Source organism: Zootoca vivipara, chromosome 3 (genome assembly GCF_965207765.1).
Source record: "Zootoca vivipara chromosome 3, rZooViv2.hap1.1, whole genome shotgun sequence".
Classification (NCBI taxonomy): Eukaryota; Metazoa; Chordata; class Lepidosauria; order Squamata; family Lacertidae; genus Zootoca; species Zootoca vivipara.
In genome coordinates, this window is record NC_142586.1 from 100,633,816 (window position 1) to 100,656,747 (window position 22,932).

Genomic DNA, 22,932 nt, shown 5'->3' on the forward strand with positions numbered 1-22,932 from the left:
TTGTGTACTCCACAAACACACACCCTCCATCCCAGATGAAACTGTCTGGTGAATTCAGAGAAGTGTGTAATTCAATTAATTTACAGCTGCATTCTAATTCACGTATAATTGCAAGACTAGAGAATTTGGCCAGTTCACTTTAAGATGCAGACTGAGTGAATTTCTCCTCAATCCCTAGCAGATCTGTAAGGAGGCCACAACCACTGAGGCTTTCAAGAAGGGACAATGCATCCACAAAGGAGATTCCCCATCGAGCCTGATAGAGACCGTTTAACTCCCCATGTGCAATACGGTAGCTCATTCGGAGGATAGCGGGAGACTCTTAATCTCAGGGTCGTGGGTTCGAGCCCCAAGTTGGGTAAAAGGTTCCTGCATTTCAGGGCTGTTGGACTAGATGACCCTCATGGTCCCTTCCAGCTCTGCAATGCTATGATTCTAAGAACTGTTGAGGGAATATATAGGCTTTGTTTGCAAGGGGAGGCCCATTACCTCTCATGTGGTGAAATTTAGTGGATCGTCTCTTTCCCACAGTGGTGCATGCAGGCTACTTGCACTCAGAGTATCAGTCACTGTACATCTGGGCCCTATGCGGAATAGATCTTCCAGATCGCACCATGCGAGCATGGACAGACTCCCCTGTTCTCAGTCACGGCTTGGCATTATGCAAAGTCAAAGGGCTGCGCCCGAACCCTGTGGGGAATCCCCGGCGTCCCTTGGCAGACAACTTGATACATATGGGAAGGGTTGGATTCTGCTGTTAGTTGAGCAGCTCGGTGCCTCACTGAGCCAAAGCACAACCATTGACCAAAAATGGTTTGCAGTATCCCTGTGTGGATTATTAAACAGCATAGAAGTGAATGCACAAAATGGCGTCTCCTATCCTTTCCTCCCACTTTCATGCCGATCGGAACTTGTGCACTGATGGTCATATAAGTAATACACATTGCATGTAGACTCCGAATGTGAGGGGCTGCAAAACTGGTATATTGGGGGGGGCATTGGGAGATCACATTATCGAGTCATTATTCCACATCAAAACAATGCAAAAAACAAGGGTTTCGTAACCCACCACCTCAGATTTTGATGAAACTTGGTGTACACCCTTCCCTTATGGTTGAAAGAAACCCCTTAAATTTTTTCCCTCTATCTCAAACGGTTTTAATTTTATAGTACTTCAAATTTTCATGAAATCTGCATCGTCTGTCCCTCTTGAGACCTTTGGCACATGTACATTTTATTTTATTTTTCTCCATAACCAATGATCATATCTCTTTGAAATTTTACACAGAGCTCAATAAGAGGATGAGGATTTCAGGGAAAATTACACCAGCACTCAAAAGGTTTTATAAATGCCACACACACACACACTTTTTTGGTGGAAAACCTCAATTTTCAGCATATGGGTATGATGGAATCCAAAGTTTTTGATGTTGAAAATTATTGCAAAAACATGCTCTTTCTTGACAAAGAATGAAGTTTATGGTGTTTTTTTATTCCTTGTAACGAAAATTTTACATTTTTTTGATATTGTGGGGGGAAATGGGTACTGGGTACAACTTTCCTACAATCCATAGCTGTAATAGAAAAAAATAATGAAACTAAGTTGTTCATCATAAAAATTAACATAATATTGGTTATTATAAGTTTACCCCCCCCCCCCCCAATGTGCATACTTGTTTTAATTTGGGGATATTTAAATCGAAGTTATGAAAATAGGCTAGAACAGGCACCCCCAAACTGTGGCCCTCCAGATGTTTTGGCCTACAACTCCCATGATCCCTAGCTAACAGGACCAGTGGTCAGGGGTGATGGGAATTGTAGTCCAAAACATCTGGAGGGCCACAGTTTGGGGATGCCTGGGCTAGAACCTCTGTGCTGCAGAGTGTATGTGCCTGGCCTGCTCATGTTCTGATGGACACAGGATGGTGGGAATGAGGCCAGCAGGTGTGGCTGGGGAAGAGCCACAGCTCAGATGTAGATCATCTGCTTTGCATGCAGAAGGTTGAATCCATGACATCTCCAGGCAGGGCTGAGAATGTACCCTGCTCGAAGCCCTGGAGAGCCACTGCTAGTCAGTCAGTGTACATAGCACTGAGCTACTGAGCCAACTGTGTCTTTCTACCCTGTTTGTCTGCAGATGACTTAACCATGTTTGTTTGTGTGATCGCTTGGATGTGACATATTTCATTTGTGTACTGTATTGATGAAGATCTCCCCATAACATACATCCCAGTATCATTTAAGTTCAAAATTGTGGTTATTTTTGAACACCGTACCGTAAAGCAGTCCTGGGAACTCCTGAATTGCATAACCCACGATAAGAGGAAAGTTCACAAACAAAATAATTGCAGATTAATCCCCCTTTTGGCAAGTCTGAAATGAGAACAAGAAAATGTTCTCTGTAAAGCCAATGCACCCTGAAAAGTAATTATTATTATTTTTAAAAAAAAAAAACCGAAAAACTGTTTTCCTTTTTTTTTTACTGTCACATTACAACCGGCTATTTCAAAGTCAAGGAGACAAAAAAGTTTGGGCTAGAAATGGCCTGGGAAACCTGTCTGTTGCTGCTGCTACCAAGCCGAATCTGGCCTTTACTGTGAGCCTCTCAGCCTTGTTTTGTGGCCCAGAGGTGCTTGACAACCACCCTGGGTTTGCGACTGTTTCTTCAGTGCCAGGCAGACAGCAGAAGCCGGAGGGTTAATACTGAGCCTCTGAGGAGTTGCATTCAGCTTGCTGGATCACAAGTAGTACAGGCGTGGTCTGTAGTGATAGTGATTGGCTGAACTGCCCTGACATCAAAGAGGTGTAGATTCTAGGGCTGCCTTTGGCTGAGCTGCTAATATCCTACTGATGGGCAAGGCTGGCCTATAGGGACTAGGGAAGGAGGAGTCAAGAGGACTAGGAAAAGAGCAGCCAGAGGTGTAATAAGACCGCCAACTCATGGACGCAAGGGCATAGCTGCCAAGTCTCCCGTTTTCCCCGGGAAATCCCCGTTTTTCCAGCTGTTCCTAGCTGAAAAAACGGATTTTTTTGTTTTTCCCCGATTTATTCTGGCACGGCGGCCATTTTGGAACTGGGCGGAGCATGCTCAGAAGCGACATTTGATGCTGCTCTGCCCTGTTCCAAAATGGCCGCCGCACCAGAAGTTGCGCTGCAGCCATTTTGGAACTGGGCAAAGCAGCATCAAAAGTCGCTTCTGAGCATGCTCCGCCCAGTTCCAAAATGGTGGCAGCGCTACTTCCGGTCTGCTATTTCCGGCCCGGTCCCTTATTTCTCTGACAGCAACTTGGCAGGTATGACGCAAGGGGAAGACGAAGGTTGGGATGCTGAGAGGAGCAGAGGCGAGAGCAAACGTATAGAAAATGGGCAGAAGAGGAAAAGTGTGTCTGCCCGGAAAGCCTGATTTTTTTTCCATGCTGGTTTTAAATAGTTATCCAAATCTCTGGCAGTAGGCCTTGCTAGTCCATTATAAAATTGTCTCATTATCAACCATGGCCTATATGCTCCCATGCCTTAGGCTCCACTTATCTGCTAGCTGGCTATATTCATCCCAACCTCCTCCTCAGCATTCTTCCCAGATATCTTGACACTGGCCCTGATCCAGTTGGTGGGGGGGCTCTGATGTGCTCACTGTCCGGAACTCTCCCGCCCACAAGGGAAGTCCTGTTTACTTCTGCTGAGCGCTCTTAGGCCATAACCTTGTGGCTCTAATTCTGTAGTCCAAGGAAAATGCACATGAATGCACAGAGCAATTCCCTCCTCTCCTGAGCGAGGGTGGGAAGCCCCTGCATGCTCAGGGCTCCCGGCTGCACCCCTGGACTTCAGTCCTGCAACTAGCGATCATTCGTGCTTTTAATCCTTGGACTTCAAGGGTTCTTCCACAACTGCCTCTAATAATAATAATAATAATAATAATAATAATAATAATATATTTATTTATTTATACCCCGCCCATCTGGCCGGGTTCCCCCAGCCACTCTGGGCGGCTTCCAACAAAATATTAAAATACAGAAATCCATCAAACATTAAAAGCTTCCCTAAACAGGGCTGCCTTAAGATGCCTTCTAAAGGTCTGGTAATTGTTGTTCTCTTTGACCTCTGGTGGGAGGGCATTCCACAGGGTGGGTGCCACTACCGAGAAGGCCATCTGCCTGGTTCCCTGTAACTTGGCTTCTCGTAGCGAGGGAACCGCCAGAAGGCCCTCGGTGCTGGACCTCAGTGTCCGGGCAGAACGATGTCTAAGACATGGGTAGGCAGACTAAGGCCTGGGGGCCCAATTGCCTTCTAAATCCAGCCCACGGACGGTCCGGGAATCAGCATGTTTTTACATTAGAATGTGTGCTTTTATTTAAAATGCATCTCTGGATAATTTGTGTGGCACAGGAATCTGTTCATTCATATATTTTTTTCAAAATATAGTCCGTCCGCCACCCCCCCAAGGTCTGAGGGACAGTGGTCCAGCCTCCTGCTGAAAAAGTTTGCTGACCCCTGCTCTAAGAGTTCTTTTCTTAGACTCCAAATGCATAGAAAACAGAGTCGTTTTTAAAACGAGCGTATTCTTTGGCCAGAGCTTTTTCATGTCCAAGGTCACCCATTGAGCTTCATGGTTGAATAAGAAACCAGGCAAATATCTGAGGCTTTAAAGGACCAGTTGGAATCCTATTGGTTTGCCCCTTTTGTCATCTGATTGTTGCTTATTTATAATTTGCAGTACCACCCCTCTGGTGGGGCCTGAGGGCAGCACAGACTAGCAGCTGCCTCTTCTGGAGACTCCCTGGTTCCAGACTCCTCTCTCCATCCCACAGATTACTTTCAGTGGTGGAAGGAAACACCATGTGATTTCGGGAGGCTTCAGCAAAAGTTCTTGCTAAATTGTACACCTGGTAAATTGGATAAATGCAGCAATTCTAAAGAAATACCCATCGTTTTCCCAAGTACTTTTTTGGGGTCCTGTGATTTGCTGTTGCTCGTTAGCTAAACTCATACATTCAACTTGCTTAAAACGTGCAGGTTTTTCCTTTATTTAGTTTCTGGATGCAAATCCTCGTTTCCTAATGTGCCACGTACGTACAGCTGGGTCTTTGTGCGACTGGAAGAAATCGGCTAAATAGCACTATTTTCGTGAATTTCAGGACCGCCTCTTTTTCGTCATGGAATATGTCAATGGAGGAGACCTGATGTTTCAGATCCAGCGCTCGCGCAAGTTTGACGAGCCCCGCTCCCGCTTCTACGCAGCAGAGGTCACATCGGCACTCATGTTTCTCCACCAACATGGCGTCATCTACAGGTACTTTCTTTGTGGGTCTGGAATAAAGAATTCTTAAGGCTCTTGCTTTGATTTTGGCTGAGGGCCAATGTCTCTTAGCAACCGGATTGGCTTTTTGTTTCTGCTTGCTTACACAGAACTTTTTTTCTTTCTCTTTGGGGGGGATGCAGGGGGAGGGGGAGGGGAGGCTGTTTATCATTCCGAATGTTAACATCTGAATCGTCTCTGCAGCCATCGCCAGCTGCGGGTGCCAGTTTTGTATTATAAGACAAGCGATGCTTCTTTTAAAAGCTTGGCACGCAGTGGCTCAGAGTTGACTTTGGTTCTCGGATCAGCGCAATCTCTTCAGTTTCCCCCCTTCTGCCATGGATTTCCTCTCATTTCTGAACTCCCTGCCACTTCCTGAGTTTGTTTGTCCTAGTTGTCTCCAGCCTGACAGATATGGGGATAATCGTTTTTTTGCGATGCTTTGTACATGATGCCCTTTTCTCTTCACTAGGAGGGCAAGGGCTCGGCCGCTAACGGGAAACACCTCTTTTTGCAGGCAACTTGAATTTCACATCTTACCGCCTCGGCTCACCACCCGAACAATAGCAAAGGCCGAGTTGCTAATCTTTCGCTATGCCACGAAGAACGCTTTTCCGGGGATAAATATTTATTATTAGAAACGGGGAGCCACTTGAGAAAACTTTACCTACTATCTCTGTGTTTATTGAGGGCTTTATCTTGTCGTTTCACCCTTCCTCTCCTTAAAGAAAAAAAGCAACATACAAAAATTGGCAGCTTTTCACAACTTCAGATAAATCTTGGCAGGCATATATGGAATGGGCTGCAATGAGGGAAGTTGGCTGCAGGTTCACGTTTGTTCCATGAAGTACTTGAAGGGTTGAGTCCACAAAGCACAATTCACACTTTACATAGCAAAGGGGTTTGCTGCAGATACACCCATGAGCAGAGTGGCGAGTGCTGGAATGCCTGAAGCAGAAGCAGGCGTGGGGGTGCGTGTTCATAAGCACGCAATAATCCGCACTGCACGTGGCTGAGAGAGAGGATTTTCAAACCCAAGTGACATGCTCCTCGCAGTCATCTGTAACGTTCCACCAACTTATTCTTTTCTAATGAAAAACACCTATTGGAGTCCCAGATCGTGAAGCTGAGGCTCCAATACTTTGGCCACCTCATGAGAAGAGAAGACTCCCTGGAAAAGACCCTGATGTTGGGAAAGATGGAGGGCACAAGGAGAAGGGGACGACAGAGGACGAGGTGGTTGGACAGTGTTCTCGAAGCTACCAACATGAGTTTGACCAAACTGCGGGAGGCAGTGGAAGACAGGAGTGCCTGGCGTGCTATGGTCCATGGGGTCACGAAGAGCCGGACACGACTAAACGACTAAACAACAAAGATTTACAGAACATTACTGAATATAAGAGAACATCTTCTTCTGCGACAGAGTGTCAAAAAATTGGCAAGTGACCTGAATCAGTTTTATAGCAGGTTCAAAAGTCAAGCATTATCAACTAGTGCCATTCAGTCAGCGCCAGAGGCACCAACAACCACCTCAAACTGTTCTGAAGTCACTCCGCTGGTGATCTTGAAATAGTGTCCTGCTCACTTTGTATTAAGTACTTTTACCTGCAATGTAGCCGAAACAAAATTCTAAGTACGTTAGTACGTGGCCAATAAATTGTTATTCTATTCTATTCTATAGCTTTTCTCCCAAGTAGAGAAAAGCTGTTGGGGAGTGGGGATTTTGAGCAGGGAAATAAGGGGTTAAGCACACATCCATATCCCAAATCAGACCTCCATTTAGGATTCCAGCCTCCTCCTGGCCAATCTTCATTTATTATTATTATTATTATTATTATTATTATTATTATTTATACCTCGCCCGTCTAGCTGGGTTTCCCCAGCCACTCTGGGTGGCTGCCAGCACATATAAAAACATAATAAAACATCAAACATTTTATACTTCCTGATACAGGGCTGCCTTCAGATGTCTTGGGAACATTGTGTAGTTACCCATTTGACATCTGATGGGAGGCGAAAATAAAAATGGTACCATGTATAGTTTGTCCCTCAAGATTACAATTTAATGTTGTGATACAGATAACCATTTTGGCAGTTCTTGGGCTCCATGTTACCAATTGAGTTGCCCACATAATGTCTTGGGCTCTATCATCCCAACGGGAGGGGGGGGGGGAGTGTACATTAGGGAAAATGAAAACTCAAGAAGAGCCTGCTGCATCAGGCCAGTGGTCCATCTAGTCTAGTATCCTGTTCTCACAATGGCCAACCAAATGCCTGTGGGAAACCCGAGCACAAGAGCCCTCCCATCTCCTTGAGTTTCCAGAAACTGGTAACGATGCCTTATGAGGAATGGCTTAGGGAGCTGGGTATGTTTAGCCTGGAGAAGAGAAGGTTAAGGGGTGATATGATAGCTGTGAGGGACAGGGGATATCGCGAAGTCCCTCCCCTCCTGAGTTCAAGCCCGTCCCCGAGCAAAGGGGAAAGCAGGGAGAGTTCCGATTCCAGTGGGGAAGCAGGAAGTCGTGTCCGAGGCTCAGGCAAGGTAGAGGAGCCAGGGTCCCAGGTGGGACAGGAAGGGGCAAGTAAGGGGGGAAGACCCATCCCCCCAACTCCAGAATTACGCAGGAAGAGGAGGGGCAAGAGGATGGGTCTGCCAAAGCTTTTGTGTTGGAGAAAGACGCGCCAAAAGCCATTAGGAGGTTCTGAAACCGACTGACAACATCGCTCCGTGTAAATAGCAATGACTTGAGCACTGTAAATACGCAGCACCAATAAAAGAATAAAATGCAGAGCTGCGTAGCGTCGTTACTCTGAAGTAGTCCACTCCGGCCACTGTGACAGCAACCTCCTAATCATTTTTGGGCTACTTTGGAGTTGCCGGGATGAGCGTGTCAGAGGCGGAGAAGTGGCGGCAGATCGCTGAGCAAGCCCAGCTAGAACTGCAACAGCTGTCGCTGCAGGCGCAGGGAGAATTGAAGGCAGCTAAAGAGGAGACTAAGAAGGTCCAGGACGACCGGCTACAACTTGCGGAACAGGTGAGAGAGGTCCAGGAAAAAGAGCAGCATTTAAGGGCGGTGGCGGTAGACCTCCAAAACAAGCTGGATGCAGAGAAAAACAAGGCGGGAGGGGCACCCCAAGTCCAAGTGCTGCCAGGAAGGAGAGCCGGGACCCTAGTAAGCAAGTTCAATGGAGACCCGAAGGAGTTTCAGGGCTTTGAGACTGAGATTGTGTATGCTCTTGAGCTGCACCACGATGAGTTCCCTGATGATGAGCACAGAGTAGCGTTTATTGTGGAGCACCTTACAGGGGCGGCCAGGGAGTGGCTAAGACCGTTAATTGCAACAAGGAATCCTTGCATGAAGAATGTCAAACTATTTCTAGAAGGTTTGAAAACGATGTATTCGTCCGATAGTCATATGGACCAGACTAAGGAGGAACTTCATAATTTACGCCAAGGAAATATGACAGTTCGCGCGTATTGGGCGAAATTCACCATGCTGGTGCACAGATTGGGGTGGGATCTGGAGTCTGCCCCAATGCAAGCGGCGTTTTACTTGGGGTTGCATGAGGAGGTGAAGGATGAGCTCTCGAGAGGTCCAAAGCCCAGTAATATGGATCAACTGAGCAAAGCGGCTCTGGCGGTGGGGGTGAGGCAGGAATCCAGATGGAGCGACAAGCAAGCAACGCGCGCAAAGCGGGCTTGGTTCCCACGGTCGCAGGAGAAGCCACTCCCTCAACAACCCTTTCAAGCCACGCCTGGGGCCAGTCAGGACCAGGAACCCATGCAGATTGATAGCGCGCGCGCGCGGGCTTTTCAAACCCCAGCGGCGCCAAGACGCAAGGAGGGAAGGGGTGGGAATTGCTTTCTCTGCAACTCCCCCCAGCATCTCGTCAGAGACTGCCCACATCGCAGGGAGTGGCAAGGAAAGGCGGGAACGGTTGTGCCCTCCCCCACTGACGCAGCACCACAGCAGGGAAACGGGAAAGCCTGGCTGCAGGAGACAAGGGGCGGCAGCCAGGCACAGTCAGCAGACAACAGCCCCAGCCCACCCACCCGCACAGAGAGGAGCAGAGCCAGCCCACCCCTCCCAGAGCAGGAGTGGTTCTAGAAGTGACGCTCACGCTCCCAAATGGCTATCCATTGACGGTCCTCGCCCTAATTGACAGTGGTGCCTCAGCCAACTTCTTCTCGAGAAACTTTGCAGAAGAGCACCAGATCCAGCTTCTGCAGCTGGATTTTCCTCTGCACGTGGCAACCATTGACGGCAGAGAGCTGCTGGGAGGGGCCATCACTCATCAAACCCCCCCCATGAGAATGACGGTTGGAAGGCACTCAGAGACACTGGCATTCAACGTCACCACCATCTCAGACCCCCCAATCGTTTTGGGCATGAGCTGGCTGGCGCGCCACGACCCCTCCATAAGTTGGCATCAGAGATGCATCACTTTTGGATCGGACTTTTGCCTGGAACATTGCATGCAGCACCAACCAGGGGAGGGGCCTCCGATAGCCACGGTGGCCACCATGCACGTCAAAGGGGGTGAGGCGATACCCAAACCATACTGGGACCTGCAGGAGGTCTTCAGTGAAGCGGAGTCCGACCACCTGCCCCCACACAGGCCTTTTGACTGCCAGATCAACCTGGTGCCTGGGGCAACTATACCCCCAGCCAAGCTGTACGCCATGTCAGACCAGGAACTGGAGGATCTGCGCGCTTTTATCGACAAGAACCTCAAGCGGGGGTTCATCAGAGAAAGCAAGGCAGCAGGGGGCAGCCCGGTCTTCTGGGTGGACAAGAAAGACACGCAACAGCGCCGTCTTGTGGTGGATTTTAGACGGCTGAATTCGGTGACAGAGCCAGTGGCTTTCCCCATGCCCAGAGTGGATGATCTCCTGACAGCGGCACGCAGAGGCAAGATTTTCACCAAGCTAGACCTGAGGGGGGCGTACAACTTGATCAGGATCCGGGAAGGCGATGAGTGGAAAACCACGATGTTCACGCCTCTGGGCTCTTTTGAATATCTGGTGATGCCCTTCGGGTTGCAAGGGGGCTCAGCATGCTTCCAGGCCTTCATGCACCACGTCCTGGGGTCCCTACTCTTCAGGAAATGCTTGGTCTTTCTGGATGACATCCTTATTTACTCCAACGACCCAGTGCAGCACGTGAAGGACGTCAGGGAGGTGTTACAGCGCCTGAAGGAGAACCACCTGTATGTGAAGCTGGAGAAGTGCAAGTTTCACACCAAGGAGGTGGACTTCCTGGGCTACAAGCTGTCAGACAAGGGGCTGGCAATGGACAAGGACAAGGTGCAGACCATCCTGGACTGGCACAGCCCCAGGACGCGCAAAGATGCCCAACGCCTACTAGGCTTTGCCAACTTCTACAGGAAGTTCATCAAGAACTTCTCTCGAGTTACGGCTCCCATCACTGACTGCCTGAGAGGCAAGCAGAAGTTCAGGTGGACACCAGAGGCGCAAGCAGCGTTCGAAAGCCTCAAGAGGGTGTTCGCCTCAGACCAGAACCTGTTCCACGTGGTTCAGGACGCGCCCCTACGCATTGAAACAGATGCTTCTGATAAGGCTGTGGGCGCCATTTTGTTGCAACTGGACGCCAACAGAGAGTGGAGACCCTGTGCCTTCTTCTCCAGGAAGTTGACCCAGCCCGAGCGAAACTACACAGTTTTTGATCGGGAACTTCTTGCGATCCACGCGGCGTTCCAGCACTGGAGACACTTCCTGGTGGGCGCCAAGCACCCCATCCAGGTGTGCACAGACCACAAGAACCTGGAGTTCTGGAGAACTGCCAGGGTGCTCAACCAGCGGCAGATACGGTGGGCAGAGTTCTTCTCGAACTTCAACTTCTCCATACACTACATCCCAGGAGAGCAGAATGTCAGGGCGGATGCCCTCTCCCGCAAGCCAGAGTACATGGAGGAGGAGGCGCCACCAGCCCCAAGGCACATTTTCCCCCCGTCGGCATGGTCCTGCGGAGCAGCAGTGGTGAGCGAGGCAGAACTCACAGCACTGACGGCAGCGGATGAATTTGCCAACCGCATCTTCAGAGAACTGAGAGGGGGGAGGGAGCAGGCAAAAGACTTTGCAGAACGCAGAGGGCTGCTTTTCTACAAGGGTGCGCTGTACCTACCCACCACCCAGCTTCGACGTACGGTCCTCAAGCAGATGCACGACAACCCTACAGCGGGGCATTTTGGAAGGGACAAGACCACTCACCTAGTCATGAGACACTTCTGGTGGCCAGGGGTGAGGGAAGATGTTCGAGACTATGTAAGGGGCTGTACCACCTGCCAGCGGGCGAAGGTGGTCAGAGCAGCGCCACCAGGGTTGCTGGAGCCCTTAGCCACACCACACAGGCCGTGGGAAGTGGTGTCCATGGACTTCATCACAGATCTGCCTTCGTCCAGGGGTAAGACTGCAGTGTTGGTGGTGGTGGACCTCATGTCCAAAATGTGTCACTTTATACCGTGTGCCAGGGCAGTCTCGGCAGAAGAGACAGCCAAACTGTTTGTTGATCACATTTTCAGACTGCATGGATTACCTTTAAGGGTTATTTCGGATCGTGGCCGCCAATTTGTTTCCAGGTTCTGGCGGCGGCTCATGAACCTCCTGCAGGTGGAGGTCAGCTTGTCGACGGCTAGACACCCGCAGACCAACGGACAAGCGGAGAGGGTCAACGCCATTCTGCAGCAGTACCTGAGATGCTACGTCAGCCAGCGGCAAACGGACTGGGTGGATCGCTTGCCACTAGCAGAATTTGCCTACAACAATGCAGTGCACGTCTCCACAGGGGTGTCGCCCTTTAAGGCCAATTACGGGCGCGACCTCAGATCTTTCCCAGAGAGGGAGAGGGAGGAGGAGGAGGAGGGCCCACAGGCTGAGGATTGGGCAGAGGAACTGGAGACGGTGCACCAGCAGCTCAGAGAACACTTGGAGAGGGCCAAGGAAGCGTACAAAAAGGGGGCAGATCGCCACAGGCGACAAGGGGAGGTCATCAGGGTGGGGGACAAGGTGTGGTTGTCCTCGGAGGGCCTTCCCACCAGAGGGAGGTGCAAAAAGCTGGCACCCAAATGGCTGGGCCCCTTCACGGTCACGCAACAGGTCAACCCGGTGGCATACAGGCTGGCACTGCCAGAGGACATGAGGGTGCATCCAGTGTTTCATAGATCGCTGCTGTCGCCGTACAGGGAAAGCAGCAGGCTCAGAGACAGCGAACAAACCCCCGAGGGAGGGGGGGAGAGGGAAAGCAGGGAGCAACTCAATGAGGCCACGGCCATCCTGGATTCAAGGTGGGGGGTGGGGGGCCTGGAGTACCTCATGGCATGGGAGGATGCTCCACCGTCCCAGAATGAATGGGTCCCCGCCACTCAGATACAGGAGGAATTCTTGGTGGAAGAATTTCACGCCCTCTTTCCCCACAGACCCAAGCCCTGGCACATGGAAAGGGAGGGGGAGGAGGAGGAGGCACGGGAGAACAGCTCACCATGGCGCTGGGAAGCGGAGTTTGAGGAACCAGAGGATGAGGTATGGGTGTCGCCAAGATCCACCCAGTCAGAGGAAGGAGCAGATTGGCAAAACATTTTTACCCCCACCAGCTCTGACGCCACGGACTTTTTGGGATTCCCGTCCTCCCAGGCGGAAGGGGGGGGGCTCGCAGGACTGGGGGGAGGTGTTCACACCAACGGGCTCGGAGAGCACCGAGTTTTTAGGCTTCCAGTCGTCACCGACACATGGGGGGGGCCTGGGGAGGGGTGAAGGAGAGCTTGGGAGGGGGGTGGATGTGAGGGACAGGGGATATCGCGAAGTCCCTCCCCTCCTGAGTTCAAGCCCGTCCCCGAGCAAAGGGGAAAGCAGGGAGAGTTCCGATTCCAGTGGGGAAGCAGGAAGTCGTGTCCGAGGCTCAGGCAAGGTAGAGGAGCCAGGGTCCCAGGTGGGACAGGAAGGGGCAAGTAAGGGGGGAAGACCCATCCCCCCAACTCCAGAATTACGCAGGAAGAGGAGGGGCAAGAGGATGGGTCTGCCAAAGCTTTTGTGTTGGAGAAAGACGCGCCAAAAGCCATTAGGAGGTTCTGAAACCGACTGACAACATCGCTCCGTGTAAATAGCAATGACTTGAGCACTGTAAATACGCAGCACCAATAAAAGAATAAAATGCAGAGCTGCGTAGCGTCGTTACTCTGAAGTAGTCCACTCCGGCCACTGTGACAATAGCCATGTTCAAATATATAAAAGGATGCCATATAGAGGAGGGAGAAAGGTTGTTTTCTGCTGCTCCAGAGAAGCGGACACGGAGCAATGGATTCAAACTACAAGAAAGAAGATTCCACCTAAACATTAGGAAGAACTTCCTGACAGTAAGAGCTGTTCGGCAGTGGAACTTGCTGCCAAGGAGTGTGGTGGAGTCTCCTCCTTTGGAGGTCTTTAAGCGGAGGCTTGACGGCCATCTGTCAGGAATGCTTTGGTGGTGTTTCCTGCTTGGCAGGGGGTTGGACTGGATGGCCCTTGTGGTCTCTTCCAACTCTATGATTCTATGGTACTCAGAAGCATAACTGCTTCCAACTGTGGGGACAGGGCGTAGCGATCATAACTTGCCGCTGTTGATAGGCTTTTCCTCCATGAATTGCTAGCAAAAGTGTGGGGGGGGTATGTGGGCTTTTAAAAAATCGAAAAAAAAACCTCTAACTGATGTGGAAATGGGAACTGGATTTTAAGACCTGTAAAACAAGAAATTTACATAATTCAAAACGGATAGATTCATCCATCCCTAGTCTGAAGCTTTACAGAGAGCTGGCTAGGCCAATTAAAGTTTCAAATCATAAAATTGTAGAGTTGGAAGGGTCATTTGGTCCAACCCTCTGCAATGCAGGAATCTTTTGCTCCGTGTGGGCCCCAAACCCATAACCCTGAGATTAAAAGTCTCGGGCTATACTGACTGAACTGTTTAGTGGAAGTGGTTGGGAGGTTGGCAGGGGGTAACAAGAAGCAGAGGTCTGGTTTAACTGGTTTGCTTGCCTCCCTCCCTTCTCACAGTGTAGACTGCAGCCTGTATTGTCCCACCAGCTCATTTCTTTCATTTCTTTTATTTATTTTTTCATTAAAAAATTATACACCGCTTGATAGTTTTGTTTTTTTTTAAAAAGAAAATCAAAAAACCTCAATGCAATTTACAAAAGATGAAACCGTAAAAAAAAAAATTAAAAAATGGGGTGGGTGAATCACTTTAAAACATGCTAAAGTTAGATTGTTTCTTTATTTTATTTATTTATTAAATTTATATACCACCTTATACCCGCAGGTCTCAGGGCAGAGTTCACAGGATAAAATCATAATATAAAAACAAGAAATACACAAAAGTAGGCTGTTATAGCAGGCAGGGAGCTCCAAAATGTAGGTGCTGCCGCACAAAATGATCAAGTTCTTACAAATGTGGAACAGGTATTATGTGGCACCAGTAGCCGTGTCGTTTACACCAATTGAGGCGGTCAAGTGGGCACATGTGAGATAAGGCAATACAGTATAGGTATACCTAGCCCCAAGCTGTAGGCGTGATTTTGACCTAAAGACCAAATGCAATGTGGAGGGGAGGTTGCATGATTGGGTCTCCTGAGACAGCCCACCAGCCAACTCTTGACAGCCCACCAACCATATCATGGATTCTTCAGCTGTGATTCCTGCATTGCATGGGGTTGGAGTAAGTGACCCCTGGCGTCTCTCCCCACCCCCACCTTACAATTCTGTGATTCTATGTATGGCATCTCACTCAAATACAGCAGGCCTATCGAGCACCTAGTAGGGGCAATGGGTTTTACTTGGCTTGCTAGGTCAGATGTAGGGATCCGGGGGTCATTTCTATTCATTATGCATTTAAATGCAAACCTACTTAATTCGCACACACACACACAATACAATACAATACAATACAATACAATACAATACAATACAATACATGAACCAGTCCTCAGCCATCATTTGGAAACCTCAGCTCTCCAAATTCTGCAGTGGTGTTCTCCAGCTAAGCAATGCATATGCTGTAGGAAAATGTCCATGAAAATGCATGCATTTGTGAAAACTGCATACAGAAATGCATTGCTGCAGAGGAAATTGCATATATATTAGGGGGAAAGAACATATGTATACAGTACAAGAAATTCACACTAAAATGCTGGTGAATTTTCGTGAGTACCCAAATGTGAAGAACTGGACATAAGATGGAATAACGAAGGAACTGACAGATCTGCCCATCCCTTGCCACAAGCCACACTGGTCTTTTCTATGCGACTGTGGTGTTGCTGACCTTAGGTGTCCAGTTTTATCCTCATTTTCCCCACAGTTTAAAGGGTCGGTTCATTTGTGGCCTTGGCGAAAGGGCTCCACCTCTGAGTTCGTGTCATCTTTTGGCTGGCACCGTCTCAGGTCTTGCATTCTTCTTAGTTAAAACACAAAATCAAATGCGAGACTGGCCTTATCTGATCCCCACGATGAAAACAAAAGTCGCATTCTCGGTTCACATAAATATTTTCATAAAAAGATACATTGTTATATCAAAGCCCATCCTGTCGCAGTGTACCACCCATTGCTTTCTCGCGTTGCCTGTAGCGCTCTCCTTTTGTTTTGTTTTTTGTTAGCTCCTTAAGACTCTGCCCGGCTGCAGAAGGCATGAGTTGAATACTCTCTATTGGTATCTAGCATAGCATGATTGAGGTCTAAGGCAGGCAGAACATTTCCCAGTTTCTAAACCACATTAGAAAAATTGGGAGTGCCTTGCAGACTCTCACGCTCTATTCTCTCCCTCCTCCTCCTCCTCCTCCCCCTCCTCTCCTTGCAAATTCGTTTCCAAAGTTAATCACCGTTCAGCATTACACTTGCACCAGTGACTAATCATTATTTACTTCTTGGTTCGGGAATCTCCTTTTACATATGCGTCTCCTGCACAACCTATTCCAACGTTAGAAGGAGCTAGGCAAATACTGACACTGTTTAGATGTACGGCTTCTCTTTGAGTTGCAGAGAAAGTAAAACTGAAGATTTGCATACATATCACAAAACAGTTAAAATGGCTTTTAAAACTGAACAAAGAAATTACTAAAGATAGTTTTAAAAATCAACATCTACAGCAAATACCTTTTCTTTCAGCTGGAAAATGCTTCTTGGAAAAAAAGTGTCTTCAATTGTTTTCTTGGAAATAAAGATAGTGGGCACCTGTTGTATTTTGACAGGAATGCTGTTGCACAGAAAGGGGGCAGCCACAGTGGAAGCCCTCCAAGAAACTCCAGAGCACCAAATTATTTGACATCATTTGTGATGTCTAGTGATTGACAGGTGGGTAGAAGCCACGCCCCCATCTGTGAAATTTGGCCTGTGAGGCAGATCATGAAAAAAGGCTCCCCACCCCTGCACTATAACCATGATCGATGCTGAAAACATAAAGGATGGGGAATTCAGACATGTTGGCTAGACCATGGTTTGGCCACTACAGTGGTACCTCGACTTACGAAGACGATCCGTTCCGCGGTCGTCTTCGTAAGTCGAAGTCTTCGGATGTCGAAGTGCTGCTACAGCGCATGCACGAAGCGTGATTTCGCACTTCTGCGCATGCACAGAACGCGCACGCCGGGAGGCCTTCCGGAGGCTTCGACTTCAGAAGTCGAAGCCTTCGTAAGTCGAGGTACCACTGTACATCTGAACTATCCTAGGTGGAATTTGAACTAGGGTTTTCCCAGCTCACAGAACTTAGCCCCTACTGAGCTAAAGGCTTATTGGAAAGGTGAAAATAATTTCACTGGAAGAACGTGAAGAAGTTCTCTTCATTAATGGTCACCTGTACAATGTAAGCAGAGCCTTGACCTTAGCAGTGGGATAGTGGGGTAGGCCTTTTGTTACCATGAGAAAGAGAGACAGTCAGAAACCAGCCGAAAAGCATGCCAAGTTTACATTCCTGAAGGGGCAGCCGTTTTCCTGCAGAGTTTGTAGGAAGGGGACCAAGGCTTTCTGTCAGATAACAACAGCAAACTAATGCCGCAGAGAGGAAGTATGGAAACAGCATTTATCTTCTGTTTAAAAAGTTAATTATTTTAGATTCTTTAGTTGTTCCACTTTACTAAAAAGGGCTGGGTGGGGGTGGGGGAACCACACAAGCTTGTACTATCTCGCTGGGTTGGAACATATAGATGTTATTCATTTATTCAGTTACGGAAATTATATCCTGCTCTTGAGCCCCAAAAAAGGAGAAGCTCCCAGAGCAGTTCGCAGATCAATGCAGACAAGGGGCAGAGCCTGCCCTGAGGCTTGCCATCTAAAAAGACACAGCACAAAAGGAGAGTGGATTGGGAGGGAAGAGGAAATAAGGAAACACAGGAATAAGTTTTTAGGTATGAGTTTGCCTGCTGAGCTGCGGGGTTGGAAATGTTTAAGGAGAGGGGGAGACAAAAGTAGCTAATTTCTCAGCTGCTGACAAAGTGGCCCTCTTTACAAAAACACATATATTAGGGCAGGCATAGGCAAACTCAGCCCTCCGTATGTTTTGGGACTACAGCTCCCATCATCCCTGACCACTGGTTCTGTTAGCTATTCTTACCATTCAGAAGTCATCAATTGACACTCTCAAATCTAACCTCCTGAGAGGATTGACCTGAGTTGCCAGTCCAGAAAAAAATAGAGTTTGGAGAGAGCAATGGCCTTTGACTCCTGAGGTCTATATTTTCAGAACCCATCCTATATTTTGTGATTGCATATCATCATCACCACCACCACCACCACCACCAACAACAACAGCAGCAGCATACTGTACTGCCCTTCATCTGAAAATCTAAGGCAGTTCACAGCATAAAAGTACAGTCTAAAACTACAGAGTACAAAATGAAAATAATAACCCCCCTCCATAATTGCAAGTTTTAAAATGGTTTTTAATGTTGGATTTTAAATTGTTGCCATCCACCATTGGAACTTAGGCTGGAGGGTAGGTAATAAGTAGTAGTAGTAGTAGTAGTAGTAGTAGTAATTAGTAGTAGTATTGGGCTCCCAGCACCTACTTTCAAAGTAACCTCCTAGGAAACTAGTCACTAAGAAAGACCATAGGTGAGACTGGCTGCAAGAAGAGAGACTTCCTTTCAGAACATTGGTTTCCATGTGATGTTGTCCTCTACTCTGTTCTAGACTACAATTGGTGGGCATCAGTAGCTGTTTTTGAGCCATTGCTAAGCATTTCTGTTACCACGCATTGGGATGGTGACCTTGTTGCAATGAGGATGTAATAAAATGCTTTTGTCCCTCTATTCTCTGCGAAGATCTCCAGATCTCCCCGTTTGGGGGGGAGAGTGTTAAACTAGTGGCAGAAGGCCCCAATTTTGACCAGAGCAGCATCAGTGGTGGAAGGGTCTTTAATGCTTTCCATCTATTATTCTTTTTTCCAGTCAGTGTCCTTCCCCACACTCACACTGCTGCTTTTAGCTGCACAGGAAGAAAAACTACAGCTACTTGCATTTCCCCAAACTGGTAATATTAGCAACTTGTGTGGGGCATTTAGATTGAGAGAATGGTGTGGGTTCTGCAAACCTTGTCTCCCAGCACCTAGTAAATGCCAGAGACCCCCCTGCAGCTGCTTTAAATGATAAGAAAGAAAGCTTAAGTAGGTAAACATACTTGATATATCATTTCAAACATACATAAATTCCATAAATAATACAAAAACCTGTTGTTATAGAACAGTAATCTGTATGAATTTGCCCGTGGAAAGACTTCCCATTACAGAGTCCTCCTAAAGTCTATCCTTCTGCAATGGAAACTTGTTGAGGATGGAGGGTTGTTGTACAGCTAAAAGCTACTTGCTTCTCCCCTTCAAGTACACCCTTGAGAACACAGCTGAGAAATCTATCCTTCAAAAAGAAAAGAAAAGTTAATCCTGTCTTCCTCTGGGATATTCACAGAATACCAACAGATACCTACCAAACGCTGGGAATTTTTAATTTGTGGGACTTGACCCACCTCTAACCTTGTGTGCTTGGAATTTTCAAACATGGGGGAAAGGATTGGCTGGCTGGCTGGCGCTGTCACACAGGGATGTTGCTCTCTTGGGGACCTTGATATATAATCTGAAGCAGGAACTAGACACAGGGGGAGTGTAACCCTATCAGTTCTGATGGGCCTCTCAGCAACTTCTGATACCTTCTACTATGTGACTCTTATGGTGGGCTGTAAGCCACTCTTTTGTAGTGGGTCCAGTACTTCATGGAAGGGTTGTTTGAGAAGGTGGCATTGGTTAATTCCTATCAACCCACCCCTAAGGTTACCCCTAAGTAGAATTCCATTTGATATTTGTCAGGGGGTCGTTGTGGCTACTCTAGAGTAACTCCACCTGAGTCCAGTTTGTCTTCAAAGATGTTTATTGTGCTATTTATTTACAGTGTGTTGTTGTTTAGTCGTTTAGTCGTGTCCGACTCTTCGTGACCCCATGGACCAGAGCACACCAGGCACTCCTGTCTTCCACTGCCTCCCACAGTTTGGTCAAACTCATGTTGGTGGCTTCGAGAACACTGTCCAACCATCTCGTCCTCCGTCGTCCCCTTCTCCTTGTGCCCTCCATCTTTCCCAACATCAGGGTCTTTTCCAGGGAGTCTTCTCTTCTCATGAGGTGGCCAAAGTATTGGAGCCTCAGCTTCACGATCTGTCCTTCCAGTGAGCACTCAGGGCTGATTTCCTTCAGAATGGATAGGTTTGATCTTCTTGCAGGCCATGGGACTCTCAAGAGTCTCCTCCAGCACCAGAGACAGCTTAAAACATGACCTCTCATCCCGAATCAGAATCCGGCAATGGCGTACGTCTGTTCCTACGCCAGCAAACTAGTCTCGGCACCCCAAAACGGCGGCCCCTTGACCTGCATTGCGGCGCTCTCCTTACTTCCTGCACCGGAAGGAATGATGCCCTTTCAGCTTCCTCCCTAAGCAGTCGGTGCCCTGGTTCTGCAACATCCCTGTGCAGTCACCCTTACAATATTTCTTAAATATCTTGAGCAATGTGTGTGCAGTAGGTTATAATATTTGTGTGATGTTTTAGATATATGCTGCCCATGAAGTCCTCTTCAGGTCTGGCAAGATGATCAACGACGAGCAATCTTCTTGTTTTATTTCTGTCGGTCGTGAAAATTGGACCACCTTGCCAAAATCCTGGAGCATTTCTGCGTTTCAGACAAAAAAAAGCAGTCCCAATTATCTCATCACAATTACCTAACCATAAATATTTTTCTGAAGAAGTTCCTTGGAAGTCCCATCATTTACAAGTGCTAAACTGGACTTAAGAAAAGCAGATTCACGTGGTAAAATCAAATCTGGGAAAATGTGGGTTGGGTAGATCCACCTAGCATCAGCATCACTGTGAGCAGAGAAGGTTCGACCTGAGTGCTCTGACATGGTTTGAAAATACTGGGAAGAGCAACCAACCTGCTCATGAAAGTTTTCCGGTAGCACAGTAACTTTTCAGCTGAGTATGTACCATGTGTCTAAATGGAGCTTGTGGCCAGCTTCAGTGAAACTCCCGCAAGTTGCATCACATAGCATTAATTCTCTTGAATCTGCACCAATGCAGTTGCGATGGAGGGCCTAATTCCTAAATGATTAATAAATAATTCCTAGATCCAGATGGGTTTCAGTTTGGTACCCCTCCTCTGTTTATTATTGTTGTTTGTTTGTTTGCCACCCATCTGACCGGGTTGCCCCACCCACTCTGGGCAGCAGCCAGCAAAATATAAAAAAATCAAAAAACACCAAACATTAGAAACTTCAGATGTCTTCTAAAAGTCATATGGTTGTTTATCAGTTTGTCATCTGGTGGGAGGGTGGGCACGAATACTGAGTAACTTCACTTTTCGCAGTGAGGGAACCGCTAGAAGACCCTTGGAGCTGGACCTCAGTGTCCAGGCAGAACGATGGCGGTGGAGACTGAGGCCATTTAGGGCTTTAAAGGTCAGCACCAGCACTTGGACTTACGCTTGGAAACTTACTGGGAGCCAGTATAGATCCTCTTTATTAAATAAGAACACCAATGTTTCACACATGTACAGTGCCATCTATTCTTAAAATTACTGACCATGTTATATCTTGTGTGTTTTTTAGAGTAATTGAATAAGACGTGGGATTATTTCAATACTTCTTCTTTTTCCAGTGTGAGTGGGGGAGAGGCAAACGTGGGCAAAGGAACTGGATACTCCAGTCTCCCTAGATAATCTCACTCCTGGAAACCAGTTTCATTAGTCTTCAATTCATTTGCAAGACACGCTAACCTGGCATTTTATCCATACCTGAACTGGAAAGCACCTGAACAAAATAAGCAATGTGCTATTTGATAAGTCAAATTCACCTTGTCAATTGATACGATTGCAAAACTCAACAACAATATGTCTATAGATAAACTTGGCCTCTGAGGACACGATGACCTTGTTTTTCAAGCATTCAACCATCATTCTTCATCTGACTAAAATGTAAGAGTGCCATACCATCCTTTCAGCATCTTTCAACATGTGGCTTTTTTCCCCAGGTAAAGCTTGCTAGCGGTTTTGCATGGACGGATTAAGACCATGCATAGTAAAAAGCTTTAATTTACACCTCACTGCCTCTATTCTAAAGTGTTTATTTTACCTGTTTTATAAAAATTGCATAACAGCTTACCGTCATAATATTTTTCTGGTTAGTAAAAAAGGACAAGTGGCATTCTTTCTCTTAAGGGCAAAGCTTGGAGAAAGGAATCTTTTAAACTCAGCAGGCTTGCTGGAACAGAGGAGCTACCAAAGGAATAATTTGGTACAAAGCAGACTGACTTGAAATCTAGAAATGCATTTGGATTAGAAATCCACCAAGAAGTCATCCCACATGACAGCATCCCATGCATTTGGTAGAAAATTTGGATTAATGTAATTTGTATTATTTGGGTTTTGTTTTGTTTTTAACATTTTTTTTGTAAGCCACTCTGAAAACTTGAATGGAGAGTTCAGGCACAAATCTTAAAAATAAAATAATACATTACCAAAAATTGTAGATGCATCAATATTGCAGCTTCACACACACACACACACATACATACATATATATATATATATATATATATATATATATATATATATATATATGAAGAAATCTGTGCAATATTGGAAGAAGCTGGGCATATGAAACGATGTAATTGAATGTATTGTTGAAAATATGAAAAAAATGCATTACATTGGTTGAAAAATTGGTTGCAAAAATATGGACATTAGTCAAAACTGCATATAAAAAAGTGTTTATTAGAAGAAATTCACACTAAATGGCTGATATATGTTTTTAATCGCCGCAAAAATGTGGCGGGCCGAATTTATGATTGGAAAGAAGAGAAACTGGGAGATCTAAAATTGGCCTATCCTGAAGCTCATGCCCAGTTCCATAAGCCACAGTTTAGGAGCCCACGAAAAAGGTTGTCCAAACCAGGCCGGTATCAATGTGTGTGAATGCCTGTTTCTGTGAGAGAAAGTGTGCATGTGAGAGAGGGCATCAATCTACACCCATTTTTGGCTCACTTACACTTGGCAGAACAGTTCCCTGCCAGAAACGGTTTCTCACTGCCAACCAATATCAAGGTTACTGTATAGACCTCTCCTCAGCCC

At 47.2% G+C, this 22,932-nt stretch overlaps 1 protein-coding gene across 1 annotated transcript in view; it reads left to right on the top strand.

The window, feature by feature from the left end:
• The window catches only part of PRKCE (protein kinase C epsilon), a 321,969-nt gene that overhangs the window by 271,522 nt on the left and 27,515 nt on the right, over positions 1–22,932 (top strand). Inside the window, exon 11 of the mRNA XM_035111183.3 lies at positions 5,133–5,287. Coding sequence (XP_034967074.1) covers positions 5,133–5,287 — 155 coding nt within the window. The remainder of the gene's footprint in view (positions 1–5,132; positions 5,288–22,932) is intronic.